The sequence below is a fragment of the Hemitrygon akajei genome, chromosome 14 (assembly GCF_048418815.1).
Source record: "Hemitrygon akajei chromosome 14, sHemAka1.3, whole genome shotgun sequence".
NCBI classification, from domain to species: domain Eukaryota; kingdom Metazoa; phylum Chordata; class Chondrichthyes; order Myliobatiformes; family Dasyatidae; genus Hemitrygon; species Hemitrygon akajei.
The window spans coordinates 69,279,171-69,305,361 of record NC_133137.1 but is presented as its reverse complement, the minus strand read 5'-3'; the positions used below and the strand labels follow the sequence as shown (position 1 = coordinate 69,305,361).

Genomic DNA, 26,191 nt, shown 5'->3' with positions numbered 1-26,191 from the left:
TGTCCATCGATGACAGTAATGGAAGAAGCTCGGCAGTGAGGGGGTTCCTGAAGGAGAGTCCGCCTGATGCCACATCCGCACAGGATTGTCTGATATGGCAGCGGTTCGTTAATGTCTTCCTGAAGGACCGTGAGTGATGGCGGGACTCATTAAGAAGCAGATCCTGAAGCACTTGTCCAGGTGAGCGATGCGGTATGTGGGAGGGTGATTACTGCTTTTGGCTCTGACTAGGAGGATGTTTCCGGGCCTCGCCGCTCCTGTATTATCCTGCCCGGAGAGTGTGGACGGCTGCGGTCGCCTCTCCTGTTTCCCCGGAGCCCTCCCGCACTATTACACAATGCGCGGAAACCTTCCGCTCCCTCTCCCTCTCCGGTAGTGTTGGTGTTATGTTGAGTGAAATCTGAGCCGCACACTGATGGGCTAATCGCGCATTGACAAGGATTCGCCCACCGAGGTTTGGATTCGGAAATAGCGGCGAACATACAGCAGATACAAAACCAGAGATGTGTCGCTGGTTCTGATATTTCAGCCGGAGTGAAGGAGAAAATTACACGGGTTCCTTGTTTTTTGTTAACTGATAGCCGAGAATAGAGCGGGAGTAGAGAAAACTTTTCTCGTCCTCGTTCCTACTGAGATCGGCTTTCTTTTAACCTGCACTTGCAGACTGTCAACTGTTTAGCCATGTGAGCATTGCGGGTGAAAATTGAATTAATTGAGCAGATGACACAGAAGTGTTTAATGCCGTACTAATTGACACGTCGAGACGGGGTGGAGACAGTCTGTTCGGGTCAGATTTTCCAGCTCTGAGTTATCTCAGAGAACCGTATTGAAGGGGAGGAAAGCAGCAACGAATTTTGCCATTGTGATAGTGTCCATCATAGCAATAAAGAGGGAATAATCTCAAACTGTGATTTTGACAATATATTAAAACGGGGCTTTCAGTGAAACGGCGTGCTTAATTGAAACGAATCAATACAAAAGTTTAACTCCTGGGTGTTCAGTATGAAGCTGCAGAGAAGTGGACGATTGAGGGTGATGTTGATTTGAAATTGAATTGCTGTGTTTAGCAGATACAATCGTTGATTTAGACCGCTGCAGGGCCAATAGAGCAGATTGTTTTCGCAATACTTAGTGTAATTTGTACATATTACTGTAATATGCTGACTCGGTGTTGACATATTAGTTTTTTAACACGTGTAGGAACTGTACATTTGAAATCCGCAAGAAAATTCGGGATTTTATTTTAATCTCTATAGTTTGGTGTTGGTGACTGGAGATTGAGTTAACATATGCAAATAAATCCAAGTACATCTAAGGCTAATGTGTTTGGAAGTTAATGATTGCCTTTCTTTCAGTTTATCAGTGTTGTGGTTGGTAAGTGCTTGGGAAAACTAATGCATTTGTGTACTTTCTCTGACTCATTGTGGTGCAAGATTTCTTTGTGTTCCATGCTTAGAACATAAAACATTACTGCACAGTGCAGGCTCTGGCCCACAATATTGTGTCAAACATTTAACCTACTCTAAGATCAATCTAACATTTCCTTCCTGCATTTTTTCTGTGATCCATGAGATTATCTAAGAATTTCTTAAATGTCCCTAATGTGTCAATCTCTATCATGAACCCTAGCAGTAAGTTCCACGCATCCACCACTTTCTGTGTAAATAAACTACTTCCAACATCCCTCCCCCTGTACTTTCCTCCAATCACCTCAAAATTATGCCCCCTTCTATTAGTTACTTCTGTCTTGGGGGAAAAAGTCTCTGGCTATCCATTCAATCTATGCCTCTTAACATCTTTTACACTTATCAAGTCACCTCTCATCCTGCTTTGCTCCAAAAAGAAAAGCCCTAATCCACTCACACTATCATCATAAAACATGGTGTCTGGTAAATCATCTCTGCACCCTTTCTAAAGTTTCCACATCCTTCCTATAATGAGACAATCAGTACTGAATACAATATTCCAAGTGAGGTCTAACCAGGGTTTTGTAGAGCTGCAACATTATCTTGTGGTTCTTAAACTCAATTCCCTGATTCATGAAGGCCAACATTTTCTTAACCAGTCTGTCATCTTGCGCTGCAACTTTGAGGGATCTGTTGATGGTCGACCCCAACATCTATCTGTTCCTCCACACAACTGGTCACTGACTTCCACATCTTTTATGCACAAGCCATTTTTGAATCTGCAGAGGCAAATTTCCCTGGATCCTATGCCTCTTGTCTTCCTGAATGAGTCTGACTTGAGGAACCTTATCAAGCACCTTACTAAAATCTGTATATGCCGTATCCACTGTTCTACCTTCATTTGTTGCTTTGTCACATCCTCAGATAATTCAATCGGGCTTGTAAAACATGACCTACTCCCCAGAAATCCATGCTGACTATCCCTAATCAAAAACAAGAGAAAATCTGCAGATGTTGGAATCCAAGCAACAGACACAAAGTGCTGGAGGAACTTGGCAGGCCAGGCAGCATCTACGGAAAAGAGTGCAGTTGACGTTTAGGGCCGAGACCCTTCATCAGGACTGAAGGAAAAAAAGATGAAGAGTCGGAGTTGGCTCTGAGGTCTTTCAGCATTTTGTGTGTTACCACTAATCAAACTGTGCTTCTCTAAATGCTAGTGAATCCTGTCTTTAAAAATCTCAAGTAATTTGCCCATCACTGAAGTAATGCTCATTAGTCTTAGGGTTACCAGGTTCTCGCTACTCCATTTCTTGAACAAAGGAATAACATTTCCTTTCCTCCATTCATCTGGTACTAATTCTGTGAATAGTGAGGACGCAAAGATCATCGGCAAAGGTTCAGCAGACTCTTCCCATTGTAATCTGGGGTATATCCCATCTGGTCCCAGGGACTGATCAATACTAGTGTTTGACATCCTCTTCCTTAACGCCAACATGTTCTTGTATATCAGCCAGTTTTACGGTGTCCTCACAAATGTCAAGGTCCCTGTCATTGTTTAATACTGAAGCAAAGTATTCATTAAGGATGTCTGTGACCTCCTCTGTCTCCAGGCACATGTTTCCTCTTGTATTCCTGATCATTCCTGCACTCACTCTAATCATCCTCCTGTTCTTCACGTGTGTAAAATTCCTTGTGGTATTCCTTAATCCTACTTGCCCAAGCCTTCTGATGCTAACTCTCAACTCCACTCTTTAGCTCCTTTGTGGCTACCTTGTAAATCTCTAGCGTCTAGAACCCTGTCTGACTCTTGCTTCCTAAACCTTAAGCTTCTTTCTTCTTTTTGACTACTTGTTTTAGTACAGTCATTATGGTTATTAATTAAAAGAAGCACTGCTTAATTATAATGACTACTAAAAATATAGTACTAAAGTTGTGCTGGGTATGGGACTGTTTGGAGTTGGGAGACTGTGGCAGGTGAATATGAGATGGAGGTAGACAAAAGAGGGTGGTGATGTTGAAGATGGCAGTTGGCAGGAGCTGTATCCAGTTTATATAATTCGCTCCCCAACCTTGCTCCTTCTGCCTCTCATTTTTGCTCTTCACCTTTCTCTATCTGGTAGTTTCCCCGACTTCAAATAAACTCCTCCCCACCTGGTGCTACCTGCCTATCATCTTCACCCCTGTTCAGTTCACCTGTTATCTTCTTCTGCTGTCTAACCACTCCCTTTCTTCTGTTTATACTGGCTATCTGCCCTCTCCACTCTGTCTTGATGTGGGATTTTGACTTGTTAAGTTGACAGTTCCCTGCATTCCACATATGCTTTTCTACTAGCTGAACTCCTTCAGCTGATTGTTAGTTACTTCAGGAGAATTTAAGTGTCTGTGAATCATTGATGTGAAGGATCTTTCCCTGATTCTTGATAAAGAAGAGGGTTGTAATAAAAGTAGAAAATGTGTGCAATTTACTGATTCAGGCCATTAAGCTTACATCAAAAACAGATTCAGTAGAATCTGGAAATCCAGAGTAACACAAAATGCTGGAGGAACTCGGCAGGTCAGGCAACATCAAAAGAGTTCAGCTTTCATCAAAATCTAGTTAATGGTTAATGGAGGCCACTCTTGGCTCCAGAGTCTGGCCTTGGTAATGTGTTCTGGTAAAACATCATCTTCAGCTGATTTAATCAGTGATAAACCCTCCATCATGAGGTCAGAACTGAAAGTAAAGTGAAACTCGGAAAATGAAATAATTCATCAACACTTTTTTGCAGCAGGACCTGGACGACATTCTGGCTTGGGCTGTTAAAATAGAAAGCAGCATTATTGCTCTTTTGAAAAGGAAGTAAGAGAAAAGGGCATGATAGGCCAATTACTGGAATTCATTATCATGAAAGAAATTAAGCACTTAAGCTTTATTATCAGTGATCAACATTAATGTGGTTTTATTGAAGTTCTAACTAGCAAGTTCAAACTGCACAGGGTATATCTGGAGTTTCAAAAGATACCCCATGAATTAGCAGACATTGGGTTGTTAAAATAAATGTTTATGCTAGTTTGATGAACATATGGCATGGATGGAGGCTTAGTTGTATAGTAAAGAAGATGGTAATAAATGGGTCTTTTCAAGTTGGTAAGCTTTGGGTTGAGTTTGCAGGTATTGTGACCCTTAAGCAGTTCTTGCCTTAGATTAGATTAAATGTATTTATTAATCACATCATTGGAAAATCTTGAAATATTTATATGTCTTTATATTTTTCATTGGGCTGAAAGCCAGAATTGTTATAACAATAAAAGTAAGCACATTACATTAAGAACTGAAGTTCACAGAAGTGGACTGACAGCCACGAAGCCCGTCGCAGCTGGTCCAGGAGCCCATTAGTTGCAGGCCACAGCCCTCAGTTCAGCGCAGAGATGAGTAAACCTTGTTGGCAGCGAGCTGAGCACTGGCCCATTCCTCTCTTCCAGCCCGAAAAGCCTGACTTTTTCAATCTGGCCCAGCCCTTAAATCGGCCAAACTCCAGATCACACACATTTTGGTAAGAATAAGAAAAAGAAATATTTTGCAAATAGTGGGAAAGTGGTTGGTGCACAGCAGGATCACGGTACACTGGATTGTGAAACAGTATGTAAATGTGCAGTTCCCTATTTCAGTAGGGTTAGAGCACAAAGGAAAGACTGTCTTGCTTCACTTGTAGAAAACATGGTGGGACAACACACCCAAACCATTATGTGTAAGTTTGGCCTTTGTACCCGTTGTAAAGATATAGCTTTTAGCTTTTATTTTTAGAACAGGTGCAGCATAGAATTAGGTGATTGATCACTTGAAAAAGATGGTTGTTGTGTTAAGTGAGTGAGGTTAACCTGTTTTTGAGTGGGGGGAAATGAGAGATGATCGTAAGGAGATAGACATTTGGGAAGAGTTGTGGAATAGATGATGATTGGCTGAATCATGAGATAGCGGTATGAGTTCGACCCTCTGTTGTTTGGGGTCAACCATGGATGTTGCGTCCTAGCTGTCAAAGTTGATACACAAAAGCTAGTATGCCATCCAGGGCAGTACAACATGCGGAGCAAACTGTTGTCCATACTGCAGCCCCCCCCCTCTCGATGAATCCAAAGGAACAGCAGAAGCTGATACAGTTTGACACCACCTTTGTCACAGGAGATGCTAGTCAGTGGTGAAATCAACATAGGACTGCCATAGCAACTCCAACTCTGGACTGTTCCTCAAGGTTTACTCCTGAGGCCTTCCTCATAAATATGTATAGCTGCAATGCAGTGGAAGTTTGAGATCAGAGATTTCCTTCCCCTAGGTGAACTGCCAACCTGGGTTGACGAGCCCCATCTGCAGTATGAGTGTGTGGCATTCATTAGTCTCGTGAGACCATAGATCTGCATCCTCTCCAGAGCGCAGGCCTAGGCAAGGTTGTATGGAAGACCGGCAGTTGCCCATGCAGTGAGTCTCCCCTCTCCATGCCACTGATATTGTCCAAGGGAAGGGCAAGGGTCGATACAGCTTGGCACCAGTGTCGTCATCGGAGTTGCCATAACGAGGTTGAAGGCAACGTCAGATTGCCTTAGGGACTGCAGCTCCGGATTTGTCCTCAGGGTTTACTCCCGAAGCCTTTCCCATGAGCGGGTATGGCCGCAAGGCAGCGGAGGTTTGAACTCAGAGTTTTCCCTCTCTTAGATGGACTGCCTTCCCAGGCTGATAAGCTCCGTCTACCCGATGGATGAGAATGAGTAGGGATAAGAATTTGTTTCATATAGAGGTTATAAATATTTAATTCTCCAGTAGACTGTGGATGTTCGTGGCTGAAGTATATAGATTTTCAGTTGCTAAGATCGGGTGGAAAGTGGATAATAGCTGGTGTATCAACAATGAGATTGTATCCTGGAATACAGTGTACGGTGTACTCTTGCTGTTTCTCATGTTCGTGGCTGCTACTGACTAGTTCAATTGGTGATTCTAACCACTTTTCCTTGACATTTACTGGCATTGCCATCAATGAATCTTCCTACAGTCAACATCCTGTGAACATGGGAGTAGATGAGTGGGTGGGCATGTGGTCAACTGCCAGTTCCTAACTGAACCTGATTCTTTCTTATAACCATGTTACAAGTCAGGGAATGAATTAATATCATTCTACTTTCCTGGGTGGGTGCAGCACCAAGAGCAAGTTTGTTTGATGAGACTCCTATTAAGAACAGGCTTGCATTGTGTAATGTCCATGCATTGTATTGAAGCAGCTAGTAATGCTTTTTTGAATTCCTTAACCATGAGCTCTGCAATGCTGAAGACTGCAAGTTTCCCTCCATAACACATTCACTTAAACAATACATTGCTATCCTCTCAAAATTGTGGAACTTGTTGCCAAGTACCTGTGGGAGAACCTTTACACAGGTAACTTAGCCCCATCTTCTCAAGGGGAATAAAAGCTATTTTGCCAATGACATCACAAACCTTTTAATGAATAAATAAGGAGATACTAGGTACGTGGAATGGTTACAGTGTAATCCAAGGAAGAATTTCCTGACATCTACTACATTAAATCTGTAAATCTCTTGTTATAATCCTGACCTGATTTCCAACATAAAGTGGGGTGAACTGGCTGACTACAGAGGCTGAGAAGACTGAACATTCTGAATTTCTTAATTAGTCCTTGACATTAATTATAATATAGTTACTCTATTAAATTAATTTGACTCACACCAGGTTGGGGAGCATTACAGTACAAAGAATTAGCATTTAACTATTTGAATTAAACTTTATTGATACAGTTTTATAACAAGATATACAGGTTTGCTGGTAAAAGTACTGGAATCATTGCAGTTAAAATTATGGACAAAGTATTCCATTTGGTTTTCAACGTGTGAGTTCATCCCCTTTCATCCTATACGTTGGATAGACTACCTACTAAATGGTGAGAAGCTATATACATTGAAGCTGCTTTCAGGTCTATCAGTAAGATATTCCGTCGTCGTGGCTATCCCTCGAGGATGATGGTCTTTGTTCCGTTTCCACAGACCGAAGACGCCTGTGCATGTATTTGTTTAACATGTACTTGATGTTGCACTCTAAGAAGCACATAATACTTCACAAATCAACCAACTGATTCCAATGGCATGGAGACCATGGCGATTGTAGCTGATGGATTTGTTGCAGCCTTCATCCGCCTTCACAGCCGTTGAGTTTGAAGTAACTTCGTCTGCCTGTTCCACTGTTGAGGTCTTGGTTGGATTGTTCTTTGTCGGGAACCTGACAAAGAATTATCTATTATATCTATAAGATATTATATAGACTTAGAACAATCTATAATATCCATAAGATATTATAGACTTACAAAATAAGCTAAAAGACCATTGCAATATTTGCCCTTTTAGTTAGAATGCAAAGTAATAGAATTTAAGCTGCAGCTATATGTATCTGCAATACCCATCCTTGGAAATGATGGGCATGGTGGTTGGGGAGCAAGAAGTGATTATTCAATAGTTTTATTTAATATCAGAGAAATGTATACAATATACATCTTGAAATTCTTGTTCTTTGCAGACGTCCATGAAAACAGAAGTACCCCAAAGAATGAGTGACAGTAAAAACATTAGAGCCCCAAAACACCCTACTCCCCCCACCAAGCAGCAGCAAAGCGATGACCCTCCCCTCCCCCACCTACTTGAGCAAAAAAAATCTTCTACCCATCAAACAAGCAATTGCAACCCCCCCCCCCCCCCCAAAGAAAGACCATGATCTGCAGTACAACAAAAACACCCGAGAACAGGTCCCACTACTGCAGAGAGCTGAAGTGTGAGTGTAACTCCAGGTCAGGGTCTTCAACAGAACACCATCCACTCTGAAAAGAAAAAAGAGAGACATCAAAGGTAGAAATTAAGCTGTGAATCAGATTAATGGCAGATGAACTCAAAGGAGTTGCCATTGAGAGCCATTGTAGCAGCCTCCACCTATGCTCCTACTTGATTGAAAGTATAGTTATTTTTTCTGGAAGTTTTGAATGAGATGATTTGAAATTTTCAGAATGGATATAAAGAATTTCTGCTATTTGAGCAGTCTACAATTAGGGGAAGGTCTCTGTCTCCTGAAAATGGCAATTGATGTTTCTTCCTTTTTGTGCTCACTTTAAATCAGGGATTTATAGTTTTATATTAATCAAGAAGTTCAAAGCTCTGAGGGGAAATGGGTACGTGGAATTTGACCATTCTGTTGTGATCTGATGATGGTGGAGCTGGGATAAAGGAAGTAAATAGCTGGTTCCTATCAGTGTGCCACTGTGGAAAATTGTCAAAGAATAGAAGTACCTAATAGAATGGCACACTGGATCTGAATGAACTGTTCTTGTGGGTGTTGTACCAGGGTAAGAGTGGCTCTTCCATTAAAGTTGATAAACATCATCAAGTAACAGTTATACAAATGGAGTTTGATATCTGAAGTCAGTGCAGTGAACCAGAATTCTTGAGCTGAGCTGCAAAGGAAGAAACTCCTGGAGTTAGACAGTTGAACTTTTTATGTTTGTAATGCTTGTTTAGTTTTATTATGGGGATAACAATTAACTCTAAAACCTGAAAGTTATAAATGCAAGCCTGGTTCAGGTCTTAAACAATGTGTCTGTTTGCAATGCGGGGTATTACGTCTATTGATATTGTATTTATTGAGAACAACCATAAAAAACTGTACTATGGAGTTCTTGTCATTCTATTTCAGTTTGAAACTGTCCACATGATTAGGTGGTTGGAGAAGATTCTGCGGCAAGTGAGCAGACCATAAGATTCATCACTCATCATGCATCCCAAAAGTGATCCTGACTATCCTTTTTTTGTTTGAGAAACTTTGTTTTCCAGGTGCTGGTCAGGATTAAAATGGTGCTATCAATGCAAAATAATTAATTGGATTCATAGAGCATAGAACAGTACAACCTCTTCAGCCCACAATGTCGTTCCAACTTTTTAACTCACTCTAAGATCAATCTTAACACCTCCCTTCCATATAGCCCTCCATCTTTTTCCCCATCCATGTACATATCTAAGAGTCTCTTAAATATCTCTACCACTACCTCTGGCAGCATGTTCTACACACCTACCACACTCTGTTTTTTAAAATAAAAAAAACTCTTACCTTTGACATGCCCCCTCTACTTTCCTCCAATAACCTTAAAATTATGCCTCCTTATATTAGTCATTTCCCGGAAAAGGTGGACAGTCAGATTATTTCCCCCTGGGAAAACATCTCTGGCTGCCACTCTGTCTATGCCTCTTATCATCTTATACGCCTCTAGCAAGTCACTTCTCATCCTCCTTCACTCTAAGGAGAAATGCTCTAGGTTGCTCAACCTATCCTCATAAGACATGTTCTCCAATCCAGGCGGTATCCTGGCAAATCTCTCAAAAGCTTCCACATCCTTTCTATAATGAGGCAACCAGAACTGAAAATAATATTCAGAATTTTATAGAGCTGTAATATTACCTTGCAAATGTTGAACTCAATTCCCTGACTATCGAAGGTCAACACATCATATGCTGTCTTAACCACCCTATTAACTTACAAGGCCTCTTGAGGGAACTATGGATATGGACCTGAAAATCATTCTGTTCCTCCACTCTACTAAGAATCCTGCCTGTATTAACCCTGTATTCTGCCTCCAAAGTGTATCACTTCACACTTTTCTGGGTTGAACCCTATCTTCCACTTTTCAACACAGCTACTACCACCCTTTGCCTTCTGTGGACAATCCAATTCTTAATCCAAGCCACCAAGTTTCCCTGGATCCCAAGTCTCATGTCTTTTTGAATAAATATATCATGTCAAGTGCTTTACTAAAATCGATATACTATACATTGCAACATCTACAACTTTCAGCCATCCTGAGGTTAGAAAAATAGCATTACATAAAGAGTGAAAATATTATCTTGTATTTGTTTGTGAAAGACTCAGTCAATACTGCATTCCATCATTGTTTGAATAAGGCCAAAATACTCAAGATATCTTTTCACATATATTTGAACACGAATGCCTCATAATCTAAACAAAGCAATGTGTGGAAGCTGTGTTGCCATTGGCACAGGGTGATCTGAATGCCAGTAGCAACCAGGAATAATTAGAGATGGTACTGAGTAAATGGCAAATCTCTTTGTCATGATCTCTCAGGGAAAATCAGTTGTAAGTATAAGTGAAAATACAGAAAATTCCCATTTGAAATTGATTTCAGCAGGCTAGGATCCAGACTGCTTCAGAGATGACTTTTTTAATGACTGCAAACTGCATGCTGAAAATTTGGGTGGGAACTGAATTGAGGTTTGTGGGTGGACATGATAAGGCCTCAAGTTCAGTCTGAAAGAAAAATATAAAGATTATCTTTTGTTTGTCACATCCACATCAAAACATAGGGTGAAATGTGTTGTTTGCATCTACACAATCTGAGGATGTGCCGGGGGCAAGTGTCACCTTGCTTCCAGTGCCAACAGGTTGGCACGGTGCTGTAGCAGTTAGTGCAATCACTTAACAGCACCAGCGTTCAATTCCCATCACTGTCTGTAAGAATGTTACAAATTCTCTCCGTGACCATTTGGGTTTCCCCTATTTGCTCCAATTTCCCTTCATGTTCTAGAGTTGCGGTTATTGAGTTATGGGCACGCTGTGTTGGCGCTGGAAGTGTGGTGACATTTGCAGGCTGCCCAGCACAATCCTTGCTGATTTGACTTGATGCAAGCAGTGTATTTCACTGTATGTTTCAATGTAGAAGTGACAATTAAGCTAATCTTTAAAAAAAACCTTTCTAACCCTAACCCATTCATTTTTTTGGAATATGGGAGGAAACCCATGCACTGATGGGAAGAACGTACAACAGTGGGAATTGATCCCTAATCTTCTGATTGCTGGTGCTGTAAAGTTTTACATTAAATTTTACACTTCCACGTCATCAAGTTATTACACTTGGAGAGTATTCTGACTGGCTGCATCACCGTCTAGTATGGGGGAACTACTGCACAGGATCAAAGTAAGCTGCAGAGAGTTGTAAAGTTAGTCGACTCCATCATGCGTACTAGCCTCCATAGTATCCCAGATACCTTTAAGGAGTGGTGCCTCAAAAAGGCGGCATCCATCAAAGACTCCCCACCACCCAGGTCATGCCTTCTCTTTGTTACTATCAGGAAGGAGGTACAGAAGCCTGAAGGCACACAGTCAACAATTTATGAACAATTTATTCCCCTCTGCCATCCAATTTCTAAATGGAAATTGAACCCATGAACATTACCTCACTACTTTTTTATTTTTTTGTTTTTTGTACTACTTATCTAATTTAACTATTTAATATACATGTATACTTACTGTAATTCATTTTTCTATATTTATCATGTATGACATTGAACTGCTGCTGTAAAGTTAACAAATTTCTTGATATATGCTGGTGATATTAATTCTGATTCTGATAAAGTGTGTACACAATGTGAGGCTGTATCAACATTATGACCCTAATGCAGATGGGTTCGTTTTGGGTTTGCTTAAGCAGTATTCTACAATTATTGTCTGATTACACAGCATTGGTTGTGATATCGTTACTTATAATTTGTAGTATTAATCTGAAAATGTAAAGAAGTGGCCTGGTTATTGCACTTAAAAGTAATTGATTAGTCATTGACCTAACACATAATGAAATTTGCATGTATCACATCAATTATTGCTTTGGCTATCCATTATTAATTGGATGGTTTTCATGATGAGAAGCTGAATAGAGTGACCAGAGGACAAACTTGATTCACTCAGGTACTTGACTAGCACTAAATTTATCTTGACTGAAATTTAATTCTTTAAGAAAATCTAGCCCAAATAAATGATCCAACTATTAGAGATTAATTGCTTTTTGCATACGTGTAAGACAGACTTGCATAACTGCAAATACATACACTTTAAAAATCTACCTCCTGAAGAAATCTAATTGTTATTAGGTCTTTACCTTTGTTGCTGGAAAAATTTCTTAGTCATGGTTGTGCCAATTGGAAGTGATGTACACCTTTTTATTAAAAAAGGTGGAGTTTGTGTTATATGGTATGCAATTTGATTATCATTGTTAATTTGCAAGGTTTCATTTTGAAGTTGGATATTGGAACGCTACAGTTTTGAATACAGTGCATTCCAGTTAGTTGGGCCATTGTTTAATGGAGGCAGCTGCTTATTTAGGACAACTTTTAAAGAACAAAAACAAATCAAGAAACTAGCCATTTATTTGGGACACCGTGCTGCTTAACTGGGATAGAAGACTGTTGTTGAACAATTTCTAACTGTCATCAGTCATGCACTTGTGCGAACAGTTTTTAAATAGTGTCAGTTATGTGTGTTTGTGTTTTTTTAAAAAACAGTATTTTCGTCACTGATAGTTGGTGAGAAATAAGTAGTAAGACAATTTGGAACTGGTTTGTTCACTGCAGTTTCAAGCATTGAGGCTTGGAGATGCCAGAAACAACTGGGAGTGAAAATGAAACTTTCACTACTTCAAGTTAGAAACTACAAAGAAGTTGAGGGTGTTGACAATCACTTTGAATGTTACAGTGAAAGTGAAGATTTGGATGATGCGAAGTCTCAATACTGGTCATGTGGAAACATACAGACCCCTTAAAGGCAGCACCAGAAATGAACTCTGAACTCCAGAATGCCCTGAACTATAATAGTATTGTGCTAACTACTACATTGCTGTGGCACAAAACATTGGTTATTCTGCACTTGGAGTATTGTGCTTTTTTCTGGTTGCCACACGATAAGGAGGTGTGGTATTAGAAAGAGGGCAGAGGAGATTTCCAGCATATTGCCTGGAATGCAGTGCTTTTGTACAGAAGAGAGTAAATGGCTGGGTTTCAATAATGCTGACAGGTGACCTTACTGAAGTTTATAATATTTATGAGGGGCATAGTGCAGATAGTCAGAGACTTTTTCCTTAGTTGGGGAGTCTGATATTAGAGGATATGGGTTTAAAGTGAGAGGGAACTATTGAAGAGGTCTGAGGGGCACATTTTTCACACACAGAATAGTGTGGTTGGTTTATCAGTGCATTCTGATCAATCAATGTGTATGAGAAAACTATTTTATTGAGCAATTGGTAACAATGAAAAAACAGTTTGCCCTGTTAAAGTCAAAAACAGCTGTTTTAGAAACTTGGCCATGTGGTTAAGATTTTTTTTTGTTTAAAGACCAACTATATATAAACCATTTCTACTTGCCATGTTGTAATACTAACTGTAACGGATACCTTTGTGGACCTAGTAACTATTAGGCAATGCAAACTTAAGTTCAGAAAAGTTACAATTAACATTACACATACACTTAGTAACACTTTATTAGGTTAACCTGTACACCTTGTTAACCCTAATATGTAATCAGCCAATCATGTGGCAACAACTCAATATATAAAAGCATGCAGAAATAGTCAAGGGGCTCAGTTACTGTTCAAATCAAATATCAAAGTGTTGAAAGAAATTTGATCCAAGTGACTTTGGCTGTGAAATGGTTGATGGTGCCAGCTGGGGTGGTTTGACTATATCAGAAACTACGGATTCACTGGTATTTTCACAGACAACAGTCTCTAGCAATTACAGAGAACAGTGCAAAAAAAAATAAAAATTTAAAAAGCATCCAGCACAGTCCTGTGGGCAAAAATGCTTTGTTAATAAGAAAGGTCAGAGGTTTTAAAACCATATTGCACATATCAGAAAGGGTTAATAAACATGCGTATAATATGTGGTAGTGTAATCACTCGAGTCGAGTAAGATGTTCTCCTAAGGGGTTGTACATTGGTGCATCCTCAGGTGGCTGCAGAGGCTGTTCTGGAATTCACATATTCTGATGCATCGTGGACACGAGTAGGTGGTCACTGTGGTTAGTGGTTGCGTATTTTGGTTGTTCATTCTATCTTTTTGCAGCTGCCACTTGTTCTCTGTGGCACAATTGAGGTCACTGTCATGTAGTGCAGCTCCCTCTTGAACAGATTTCCTTCAGGTGCATCTATTGAGTGTAATGTCTTCCCAGTTCTTAGTGTAATGATGAATTTCATCAGGCTGATTTTGATGCTATCTTTGAAGCATTTCCTTTGCCCATCAGGGGCTCGCTGACTTTCCTTCAACTAGAAGTAGGGGTCTATAAGGGGGATGTGATCTGAATGACATGACCTAACATTGGAGTTGTTGTTGTTCCTCTCTGTGCCTTGTAGCACATCGGGTGGCAACCTTACTGTTCATTTAGCATTTTATCTGGTTTTTACGAGGCCAAGTTGCTAGCTTGGCGCTCAACCCAGTACAGATGGAAAGCATGCATGGAGCTGAACAGATTCTAACCTAGGACCATTTGTCTTAAAGTCTGGTGCTGATGCCACTACACCACTGTCAGAGTTTGGTTTGCTTTATCATGGTGGAAATGTTGTTTATATTGGCCTTCTCCAGTACTTTGGTGTTAGTGTGTCTGTCCTTCCAGCTGAACCTCAAAATCTTTCATAAGGTTCTTTGGTAGTATCGTTCCAGGGATTTCAGGTGCCTACTGTAGGTGACCCATGTTTCAGCTCCATACAATAATGTAGGAAGGATGACTGCTATATAGACCAAACATTCTGTATGGACCTGTAGGTCTTGGTCTTCAGCGACTCTTTTCCTTAATCTTGCATAGGCTCCACCAGCACTTCTAAGGCAGTGGTTGGTCTTTTAAGTCAATGTCTGTTTTTGAGGAGAGAATTTTAACAAGGTAGGCTAAAGTAGTCTAAATTTTTAGGGATGAGTTTGTCATTCTATATGGAGGGCTGGATAAATGGTTGGTTGGGTAGTGGCTGATAAAGGACCTGTGTCTTATTTTAATATTTAGAACAAAACCCAGGGCTCTATATTCCTTGGCAAAGGTATTCAAAGTTGTTGTGATGATGCTGTGTGCTGTGATGGTGTTGTCTTCTACATACTGAAGCTCCATGATAGTGGTGGTGCTGACCTTATTCTTGGCCTTGAACCTGTTGAGGTTGAAAAGCCTGCTGCCCATTCTATACATGATTAGCCAATGAGGTGAAGGATAGGAACAAAAAAGACAGCAAATAGAGTGGGCGTAATGATATAGTCCTGTTAAACTCCTGCCTTGACAGTGAAGGATTCTGATTCAGCGCTGTGTTGCTGAGTACTATGGCTGACATGCCATCATGCAGTAGCCTCAGTACTTCTAAGTACTTGTCTGGACTACCATGTCTTGATAGTATATGCCAGAGTGCTTGACGTTTTTCATTTACGAAAGTCAAGTACATATGCTTTGTTCACAGCATTTTTCCTGTAATTGGTGTCTGTGAAGATCAAGTCTGCAGTATCTCTAGATGTGCAGAAGCCACACTTTGATTCAGGGAATACTTCTTCAGAAATGGAAAGAGTGAACGATTTCAAGTTCCTGGGTGTCAGCATCTCTGAGGATCTAGCCTGGGCCCATCATATCGAGGCAGTTACAAAGAAGGCATGACAGCAGCTATATTTTATTAGGAGTTTGAGCACATTTGGTGTGTCTCCAAAGATGCTTGCAAATTTCTACAGATATACTGTGGAGAGCATTCTCACTGGCTACCTCAGAGTCTGGTGATGGGTGGGGGGTGGTGGGGAGAGGCACTGCACAGGATAGAAATAAGCTGCAGAAAGTTGTAAACTTGGTCAGCTCCCTCATGGGCACTAGCCTCCCCAGCATCCGTGACATCTTCAAGGAGCAATGCCTCAAAAAGGCACCATCCATCATTGGGGACCCACCATCACCCAGAACATACCCTCTTCCTATTGCTACCGTCAGAGAGGAGGTATAGGAGCCTGAAGGCACACAGTCAATGATTCAGGAACAACTTCTTCCTCTCTGCCATCTGATTTTGAATGGGCATTGTACCAATGAATACTAACTCACTATTTTTTTGTACTGCTTACTTAATTTAACTTATAACTTTTAAATTCACAGTTTTATTATTATGTATTGCAATGTACTGCTGCCACATAACAACAAATTTCATGACATATGCTGGCATTATTATACCTGATTCTGAATTCCACAGATCCGCCACCCTCTGGTTAAAGAAATCCCCCTCTCAAGGCTTCAAAGGTACATTTAATGTCAGAGAAATGTATACAATATATATCCTGAAATGCTTTTTCCTCACAAACATCCACAGAAACAGAGAAGTGCCCCAAAGAATGAATGACAGTTAAATGTTCGAACCCCAAAGTCCCCCCCAGCACCCCCCACCCATGCATAAACAGCAGCAAAGCAACAACCCTCCCTCCAACCAGCAAAAACATTGCCCCCCCCACCAAACTCTCAAGCATACATCAAAGCATCAATAAGGACACACACTTGCAGTACCCCAAAGACTGCTCATTCGCCTGGTAATTTAACTTACCACAGGCTCTCTCTCTCCCTAATAAGGGAAAAAGAGGTGTCCCTGTTTCACAGCAAGAGGGGACACATAACAAACAACTCATCTTCTATTCTGAGATTGAGCCCTATGGTTCTAGACTGTCCTACTATAGGAAAACAACCTCTTCACGTCCACTCTATCTGGGCCCTTCAGTGTTTGATAGGTTTCAATGAGATTCCCCCTCATTCTTCTAAAACTCCAAAAGGTATTGGGGGAGGGTGTCAGCAGGTGGATCAAAAGGAATTCCTGTGATAGGGTCAAATAACATATCTAGTTCAGCTCCTTTATTTATGTAATGTGTTGCTGTGAAGTCTGGGTGATGTTGTATAGTCTAGCCTCTGGGAAGTTTCCAGTAGACCAGAATAGATAAATAAATGAATAAGACCATAAGACTTTGGAGCTGAATTTGCACTATAAAGGAAGAGAGAAATGACAAGCAAAAATACCCAATTCTGATAGCTGTCTGAAGTTGGAAAGTTCAAAAGTGGATTTTTCAAGCTGTAAGGAACACCGACAAAAGATATGCTATTGTTCCTTGAGCTTGCATTGGGCCTCATTGTAATAATGCTGAACCATTAAACAACAAAGCAGAGTTAGACCTTCGGACCATTGAGTCTGTTGCATTTTGTCTTTCTTACTTACTATCGACTCAACCCGTAATTTAACCTTTAGGGAATCCTGCAGTGGGACTCCCAACTCCTTTTGCACCTCTGATTTCTAAATTCTTTCCTCATTCAGTTATTTTTGTATCATCCCCAAGCTTGGCCATGTTCAGAGAGAATCAGTGGGAGTGATAGATAGATAGATTATTCATCCCCATGGGGAAATTCAACATTTTTTCCAATGTCCCATACACTTATTGTAGCAAAACTAATTACATACAATACTTAACTCAGTAAAAATATGATATGCATCTAAAATCACCCTGTCAAAAAGCATTAATAATAGCTTTTAAAAAGTTCTTAAGTAGTTTACTTAAATACATTGAGTCCTAAAATGATTGCCACCCAGAGTCTTGGATTAACATCTGAAAACTGAGTGCAGATGCTCCACAAAACGACCACTCAATCTGAATTTGAACTCTGAGGTAGAGAAGGTCACGATGTTAACTCCAAATAGAGTATACTAGATTTGAAGAATAAACAAATAAGGGAGACTTGAAATAAGAGATCAACCAAAGTGAAGCCAGCTTAGAAGTATTGCAGTGTGGAGTGAATGCACTGAAAGCCCTTGATTAGTATTCTTGCATTTTCCCAAAGACTGAATTAATTTTTAGTTTTTTTTGATGTATTTGTAATAGTTTTTGCTGGGTTCACAATCCACATAGTGGAGTTTTAATACTGAGTACCCATGAACCTCAACAAGTTTGTTGTATTATCCTCAATAGAAACAGTTCCACTAACACAAGCCATCTGCAGATGCTGGAAATCCAGAGCAACAGACAAAATGCTGAGGAACTCAGCAGGTCAGGCTGCATTCATAGAAATGAATAAAGAGTTGATGTTTCAGGTTGGGACCCTTCATCAGGACTATATCCCCCTTTGCCCATGCCCCAGTGAGCTCTGCGCCCATGCATTAATATAGCACATGTTTCTCAGTAGATGGTGTAAAGTGTTGTCAAAATTGTCAATTTAAAATTCAAAGTAAATTTATTATCATTATCACCATATACAACACTGAGATTCACTTTCTTGCGGGCATACTCAGTAAATCTATAACCATAATAGAATCAATGAATAATAGGACAACAAACAGTATGCAAAAGACAACAAACTATGCAAATACAAAAAGAAATATTAAATAAATATCAAGATCATGAGATGAAGAGTCCATAAAAGTGACTCCATAGATTGTGGGAACAGTTGTGGGGCAAGAGAAGCTAAGTTGAGTTATTCCCTCAGGTTCAAGAGCCTGAAGGTTGAGGGTTATTAACTGTTCCTAAACTTGGTGGTGTAAGTCCTGAGGCTCCTGTACCACCTTCCTGATGGCAGCAACAAGAAGAGAGCTTGACCTGGGTGGTGGGGTTCATTGATTATGGTTGTTACTTTCCTGCGACAACAATCCATGTAGATGTGCTCAAAGGTGTGAAGGGCTTTACCTGTGATGGGCTTGGAACTATCCACTACTTCTTGTAGGATTTTCCATTCAAAAGCTTTGGTATTTTACCAAGTTGTGATGCAGCCAGTCAGTGTTCTCTCCACTACATATCTATACAGGTTTGTCAAGGTTTTAGATGTCATGAAAATCTTCTCAAACTTCCAAGGAAGTAGAGGCCCTGCCATGCTTTCGTACTTTTTTCACTGTCACTGTAATTAATCGTGGAGAAACCAGCACATAACCCTGAAATTAGTGACCATAGGTTGACAGAGGAAGAACTCTCCTGCATATCTTTTAGTTGTTACCATGCAAGTGTTGCCTGAACAGGCTTAAAGACTCATGCCATTATGGTATCATGGATAATGCCCTTGATGTGCGCTAAAATATTTGTGTCCAATATCCCAGCAAAGCCTTTTGATTTTAAGGAATAGCTTTGTGTGTCTCATTAAAATAAAATATGTTTCACTTAGTTTAACATATTTTGAGTTCTTGCCATAATATCAGTTACTGAATCCAATTTAAAGGTCAAGCTACTTTGGTATATCATGGACACATGGATGATACACATTTAGTTCTGAGGAAGTATCTCAAGAATTTGGTGTACACAGCTACAACTATCCTTGATATGAGTGCACTTAATATGGATCTCAGAAATTACTAGCTGTTTTATCATCTTATGAATATATGTAAGGCACCATGTTTTCCACTAGTTTGCCTGTTACTTTTGGAAATGTTGTTGAAAAGGAACTTAAATGAGAATGGAGAATAATAAGCTGTTATTAAATTAAAATTAGTTTTTAGCTTCCTGAAACATTTTGACTCTTTTAATTTTTTCCCTAAGAGTTGCAATACATCTTTAAAGGATCAAAACAAGTTAGAATTTCTGTAACAAGATGCTAGTTTTGATATAATATGTATGCTTCTGAAATGTAAATTTAGGCTGCTGCTAAGATAAATGGTAGATATAACGTCAAAGTCAAAACACAAGCCCAATTCCAGCTTTCAAGTTCGTCTTAGGATTTGCATTAATGCAGAAATGTTCATTGTAAATAGGCAATTACATCGTGGACCATTATACTATTACCGTTTAATTGGGTGAAATTAATGGCAGCTTGATCTTACAGCAGCTAAAATATTTTATGTTCTTCGTTAAGTTTACTGAAACCAACCAGACAACATATTAATATTAATCCATCTTGGGTAATATATGTGTCATCACATTGAACAATGAAGCATGTAGACTTAAACAGATCAATATTTGAGAAAACATTAATTTTTGGTGCTTTTCTGGCATTTTTCAAAGTGACGCTTGGTATTTTGTGAAACTGTCGTAATTTAACCATTTTTGATTATTGTAGTGTTCTCGCACAGGTGTAAAAACTCTGAACTAAATACCAAGTATAAACCGGTCAATGAGGCGCAATCCCAGTAAGATTAACTGTTTACTGTTCACTCTTCCACATTAACGTATGGTGAAAACTGTTGATAAAACAATACAAAATATATACAGTATTTGTTTCCTTCTTGGAATCACATTTACATCATAAATACTTGCAAAAATAAAACTACAACAAACTATATTACATTAAAGTACAACATACAGTCAGAATCTACCTACGCCATCAACTGCTTTAAATACACTTCAACACAAACTATCCGCAACTCTTTAAATAACAAAGAACACAAACTTTATCAACCGTCATTACTTCTAACAGAATCAACATTAATATTTTTACTTCAACATATCGATTATCTTATGAACTTACGGCGTTGCTTCTATGATGTTTCTAGTGTGTAGAAAGAAAACTTTTCTCGCGCTGATCCAGCACACACAAGCCCCCTCCTTCCCGTTTCTCCAAACCAGTATTTTCCCACAGGACGCAGCGAAACTGGGTGTGACGTCATTGCATGCCGCGATATATCACAGACAACGAATTTACTTTCAACAACCTTAACTTTAACTAGAAAACGATTACAAACGAATTACTAAAGCGAAAATATAATAAACTAAACAAATGTCTTAAGGGCAACACAATTATGTTTTTTTGTGATTTTGGCTGATTTGCACAGCTATCATCTTGGAAAGTTGATAATCACTGTTCTGACATTGAAATATGTGGTCAGATTTTCAAAAAGATTTGCTATTTAGCTTTATGAAGATTCTAAACTTGTCAGTTGCAAAGTTGTAAATAATGGATTTGCAAAAGCTTCAAATGATGGCAAATCCTCTGAAACCCTGAAGGACTGTACAAATTTCCACTCTAATCCATGTAATTTCAGGCCTTAAAACAGTCTTCATAAAAAGAAGCAGAGACAGTCAAAATGCAGTTGCCTGGTGACTCCAGTGATGCTTACAGAAGTGTATCACTTGTGCAAATAAGGACACATTCTTTGCGTCTAATCCTTTGGCCATGTCTTTGTTATATAATGAAACTGAAGTCAGATTCTCTTTAATGGGATACTGAAACAATGAACCATGTTCGTAACATCAAAGATATCTTACTTTCATTAGCTAGTTTGTCAAGAACAATATGCACTATATGAACCCATAAACACTACTTCATTATTCTGTTTTGCACCATTTAGTTACAAAATAGATAAAGTAATTTTTATGCCTTACACTGTCCTGCTCCCATGAAACAACAGATTTTACTTCTGGTAAAATGGCAGCATGCTCAGATGCAGTAGCTACTATGAGGCCTACAAAAAATGTGATTGTCTTTTTTAAATGTATTTTTTAATGATTGCAAGACCTTAAACTTAAAGAACTTAAAGTACTGTTAAGGCTACTCCATCAGCGAGTTGCTCATTGGCTGAGAAATGGAAGGAGCTGAATTTTGTGTGGACTGTGCTACAATGCTACAGAGAGGTGTCTGTGTGCAAAGGTGGTGTGCAGTTTAACAGTGAGTGATTGTCTTAGTTGCCTTTCTTGTGATCGCAAGACCCTGTTGGACATTGGTAATGTGAATGCTGCAAGTCACTGGTTTACTGGTGAGACAGATGGCAGGGAAGCTGCACACCCTCGGTCGTAGCAAGGACTAGGCCCCAAGCCTTGGTGTCACCTGTTTGCAGGTGATGTGGCGGGCCATCCAGGCTGGCGGTGGTGATGTCCTCCAGTATTTGTTTGGTGGAAGACGAGCTGCATTGTGATTGACTGCAGACTGCTGTAACATCCATAGACTCGGGGACTTGGGCTATGTTTTTATTGTGTGCGGCTCAATGTTTACTGCTATCTTATGTATGCTATATGTGTTGTGTGTGACTTGGTACTGTGTTTTGCACCTTGACCCAATTAAGTGGCTTCCCCAATTAGCCCAAGTTTCATGAAAATACTTAAAAGTATAAAAAAGACAAACTACCGTTAACTGAGTAACAAATTATGTATTTAAATAAGTAAAGAACAAATTAGAATACTAATACTACCCTACAGTACTACAACACTATTAGTTTCTAATAGTTATTGATGGAGGAATTCATCCAGTGTACCCTGTTGTGTTCTTTTGTTTGACTGTAAATGAACAAAATCAGCAAAGACATCTAGTGCAGATAATGGACTGCCTTTACACAATGCTTTTGAAGATTACATCTTCCAAATCTTCATTTTCATTAAAGATGATTGTCAATATCTTCATAATTCCTATCTTGTTGAAGGAGTGAAATTGTTTCATTTTCACTTCAGGCTGTTTCTGGCATCTCCAAGTCTGAATGCTTGAAACTGCAGTGAACAAAACAGTTCTGAATTGTCTTATTGCTTATTTCTCACGAACGATCAGTGCCAGAAATCACTTTTTTTTGAAACTCAAACACATGCAACTGAAGCTGTATAAAAACTGTCCCTTCTAGGCACAGTGTAGCGTCTAACAACCACACAAGTGCATGCACCTGACACTGTGTTGAGTCTGTTTAAGAACAGTTTCCTGATCCAGTTAAGTGGCATAGTGTCCCAAATAAACAAAGGGAATCTTGGCTATTTTCTCAATTTGGTTTTGTTCTTTAAGCATTGACCCAAATAAGTGGGTGTCCCAATTAACTGCAATTCACTGTATTGCAATTCACTGTATTTTGTATTGTTTTTTATTATGTATTGCATTGTAGTGTTACTGCAAATCAACAAATTTTGTGACGTATGCCAGTAATATTAAATCTGATGCTGATTCTGGCTATCAGACAGAAAGTGGTTCAAAAAAATAACATCTCCTTTGATTTCTTGGAACCTCAGTGGGAAAGCCATGTATAAATGACAGAAGCAATCCCATCACCTTCTCAACACACACAAAATGCTGGAGGCACTCAGCAGGCCAGGCAACATCTTATGGGAAAGAGTACAGTTGACGTCTCAGCCCAAAATATCTGACCTGCTGAAGGGTTTTGGTCTGAAACTTTGACCGTCCAACAACTGCAGATTTTCTCTTGTTTGTGATTCCATCGCCTTAATCAGTTCTCCCATTATATCCTAGTAAGCAACACTGGCTCATCTATGAAAGAACTTAGTTTCATCAGCCACCTCAGAACCACTAAACCATAGTGGAAGCAAGTAATCTCACACCTGAATGGCTGCTTTGGAATTTAAGTTATCTGGAAAGATAATTTAAATAGTGTAGTTAAGAGAAAAAGAAATGCTGCAATTGATGTGGAATATCATTAAAAATGAAATAAAATCCGCCTATACAGTATAAAGGTAAAAGACTGCTGCAGAATGCATAAAAGCATTCAACCATATAAATTGTAGGAATTTCTCTTGGTACTATTCTCAGTGTGGTCTCATTCCAGATAATGAGCTGTACCATTGTCTTGAATCATTAGGTATATGTTAGTGATTTTTCTTTTACTGCACCAAAGTGTTTTTAATATCAAATTTTTGTTTTCACATGACATAATTTGGTGGTCAGTCAGGTCATGAGTTGCTTTGCTACAGATGGGGTTGCCATAGGGAACATAGGTGAAGAAAAATGTAAATATTGAAGATCTTGATGAAAGCCCATCTGGGGCAACACAGTGATAGAAGTAATTAACTGTTGTTTAATGGCTCCAGTGACCTGGATTCAACCCTGACTCTTCCCCCCCCCCCCCCCCCCCATGCTCTCTGTGTTCTGTTTTCATGTTCTCCCTGTAATTGAGTTTCCTCCTGGTGCTTTAGTTTCCTCCAAGCTGAACACCTGGGCTGTTGGTGAGGCAGTTAGCCCTACAGAGTAGGTGAATGGGAGCATCTGGCAGAGTTGATGGGAATGAGAGGAAAATTAAATATAGCTAGTATAGGACTGTCTTCCCTATTTTTGTGCTGTCTGATTATGACTAACATTTTTGCTATATTCTCAATTGGAGGAGGAACTATAGTCTTGATTTAAATCAGTGTTTAGGAAAAAGCGTTTTAGAAATCTGTGAGTAGTTTCAAATTCCTAGACGTGCACATCTTGTACAACTTCTCATGGTCCCAGAACACATTTTTAAACAAACAGGAAAGCTCATCAATTCTTCCACTTCCTGAAGAGGTTGCAGAGAGCTGGACTACACACATCTATACTCAAGCTATTCTTCAGATGTGCAGTACAGAGTATCCTAAGAAGCTGAATCACTGCTTGGTAAGGAAACTGCACTGCAGCAGACTGGAAAGTTCAAAACTGCCCAACACATTACCGGCACCAGCCTTCTCGCCATTAAGGACATGTATATAGAAAGGTCTGGAAAGCAGCAAGTAACATCATGTTTATGAAATAATATTATGTTCTTTATCTTATTGTGTAGTGACATACTACTCCCAGTGTGACCTGGGCTAATGTTTTGTTGAGCTGTAACATTACCTCCCAGTTATTGTATTCAGTGCCTTGGCCTATAAAAGCAAGCATACCAGATGCCTTCACTATCTTTTCCACTGGTAACACCTTTGTTAACACCACTTTGTGAGCTGTGAATGCACCCCAATGTCCCTCTGTACATTAACGTTGTTAGCGTACCTGTCATTTACCCTATATGTCCTTCCAGAATTTGATTCCTCAAAGTGCATCACTTTGCATGTCTGGATTAAATTCTATCTGCCACTGTTCTGCCCAACTTTTTATCTGATTTAAGTCCTGCAGTACCCTCAGACTGCAGACTTATTACTCTGATCATATACATTCTCATCCAAGTTATTTATCTGTTACAAATAACAAATGTCCCAGCACTGATTCCTGCATCACATAATGTGTTACAAACTTCCAGTCAGAAAATTGCCCACTCATCTCTACTCTACCTTCTATAACCAAGCCCATTTTCTACTAAGATTCTGGATGTGTTCTGGATCTCTAGTCTCTTAATTTTCTGAGCCAGACTTCTATGTGGGGCCTTCTAAGAAGCTTCACTAAAGTACATTTATTGTATTGTCTTCATCAATTTTCTTGGGTGCCTGTTGCAAACTGTCCTGTGATTCTAATGAAAATAGGCTTATTAAATTGGCAATTTCAATGATGAATTCTGCCAGCAAATTGAAAGAAAAGTCAGAATGTTATCTAATAGAGGGTCTTAGTCCAAAACAATGACTGTTATTTCCTTCTATAGATGCTGCCTAACCTGCTGAGTTCCTCAAGCATTTTTGCGTGTGTAGCTGAAATGTAATCTTTCTGAAATATTTTATTCAAAATCTTTATAACTTTTATAACTTATAATTTATAAGTCTAAATTACCAGACAAAAGTTTTTAGATCCATGTTATATGCGATATTTAGCTCTCCTAGAGTTGTGAAAGGTGAGGAATGAACTAAAAAATGGTGACTGTAACACAGATGACATCAGATGCTGGAAAAATAAAGCTGACAATGGTCAGCTGCAGCATACATTCCTGGAATGACTTTCAGACAACTTTTGTCAATGGCCTAATCCATGGAACAAACAGTGATTTCATGTAATGAGTAATATTTTGTAAAAAGGATTATAAAATATGATCTCATGTTACTTGATTCAGAAACATAGAAAACCTACAGCACAATACAGGCCCTTCGGCTCACAAAGTGTGCAGAACATGTCCTCACCTTAGAAATTACCTAGGGTTACCCATAGCCCTCTATTTTTCTGAGCTCCGTGTACCTGTCCAGGAGTCTCTTAAAAGACCCTGTCGTATCTGCATCCACCACCATCATTGGCAGCCCATTCCACGCACTCACCACTCTCTGTGTAAAAAAAAAAACAAACAAAAAAAAAACTTAACCCTGATATCTCTTCTACTTCCAAGCACCTTAAATCTGTGCCCTCTCATGCTAGCCATTTCAGCCCTGGGAAACAACCTCTGATTATCCACACGATCAAT

At 39.5% G+C, this 26,191-nt stretch overlaps 1 protein-coding gene across 6 annotated transcripts in view; it reads left to right on the top strand.

Annotated features, from left to right (window-relative positions):
* The window catches only part of bltp3b (bridge-like lipid transfer protein family member 3B), a 146,922-nt gene continuing 120,731 nt past the window's right edge, over positions 1 to 26,191 (top strand). For all 6 annotated transcript variants that reach the window (XM_073066315.1, XM_073066313.1, XM_073066311.1 and 3 more), the window contains exon 1: positions 1 to 180. In XM_073066315.1, the coding sequence (XP_072922416.1) occupies positions 137 to 180 (44 nt within the window). In that variant the 5' untranslated portion in view covers positions 1 to 136. The remainder of the gene's footprint in view (positions 181 to 26,191) is intronic.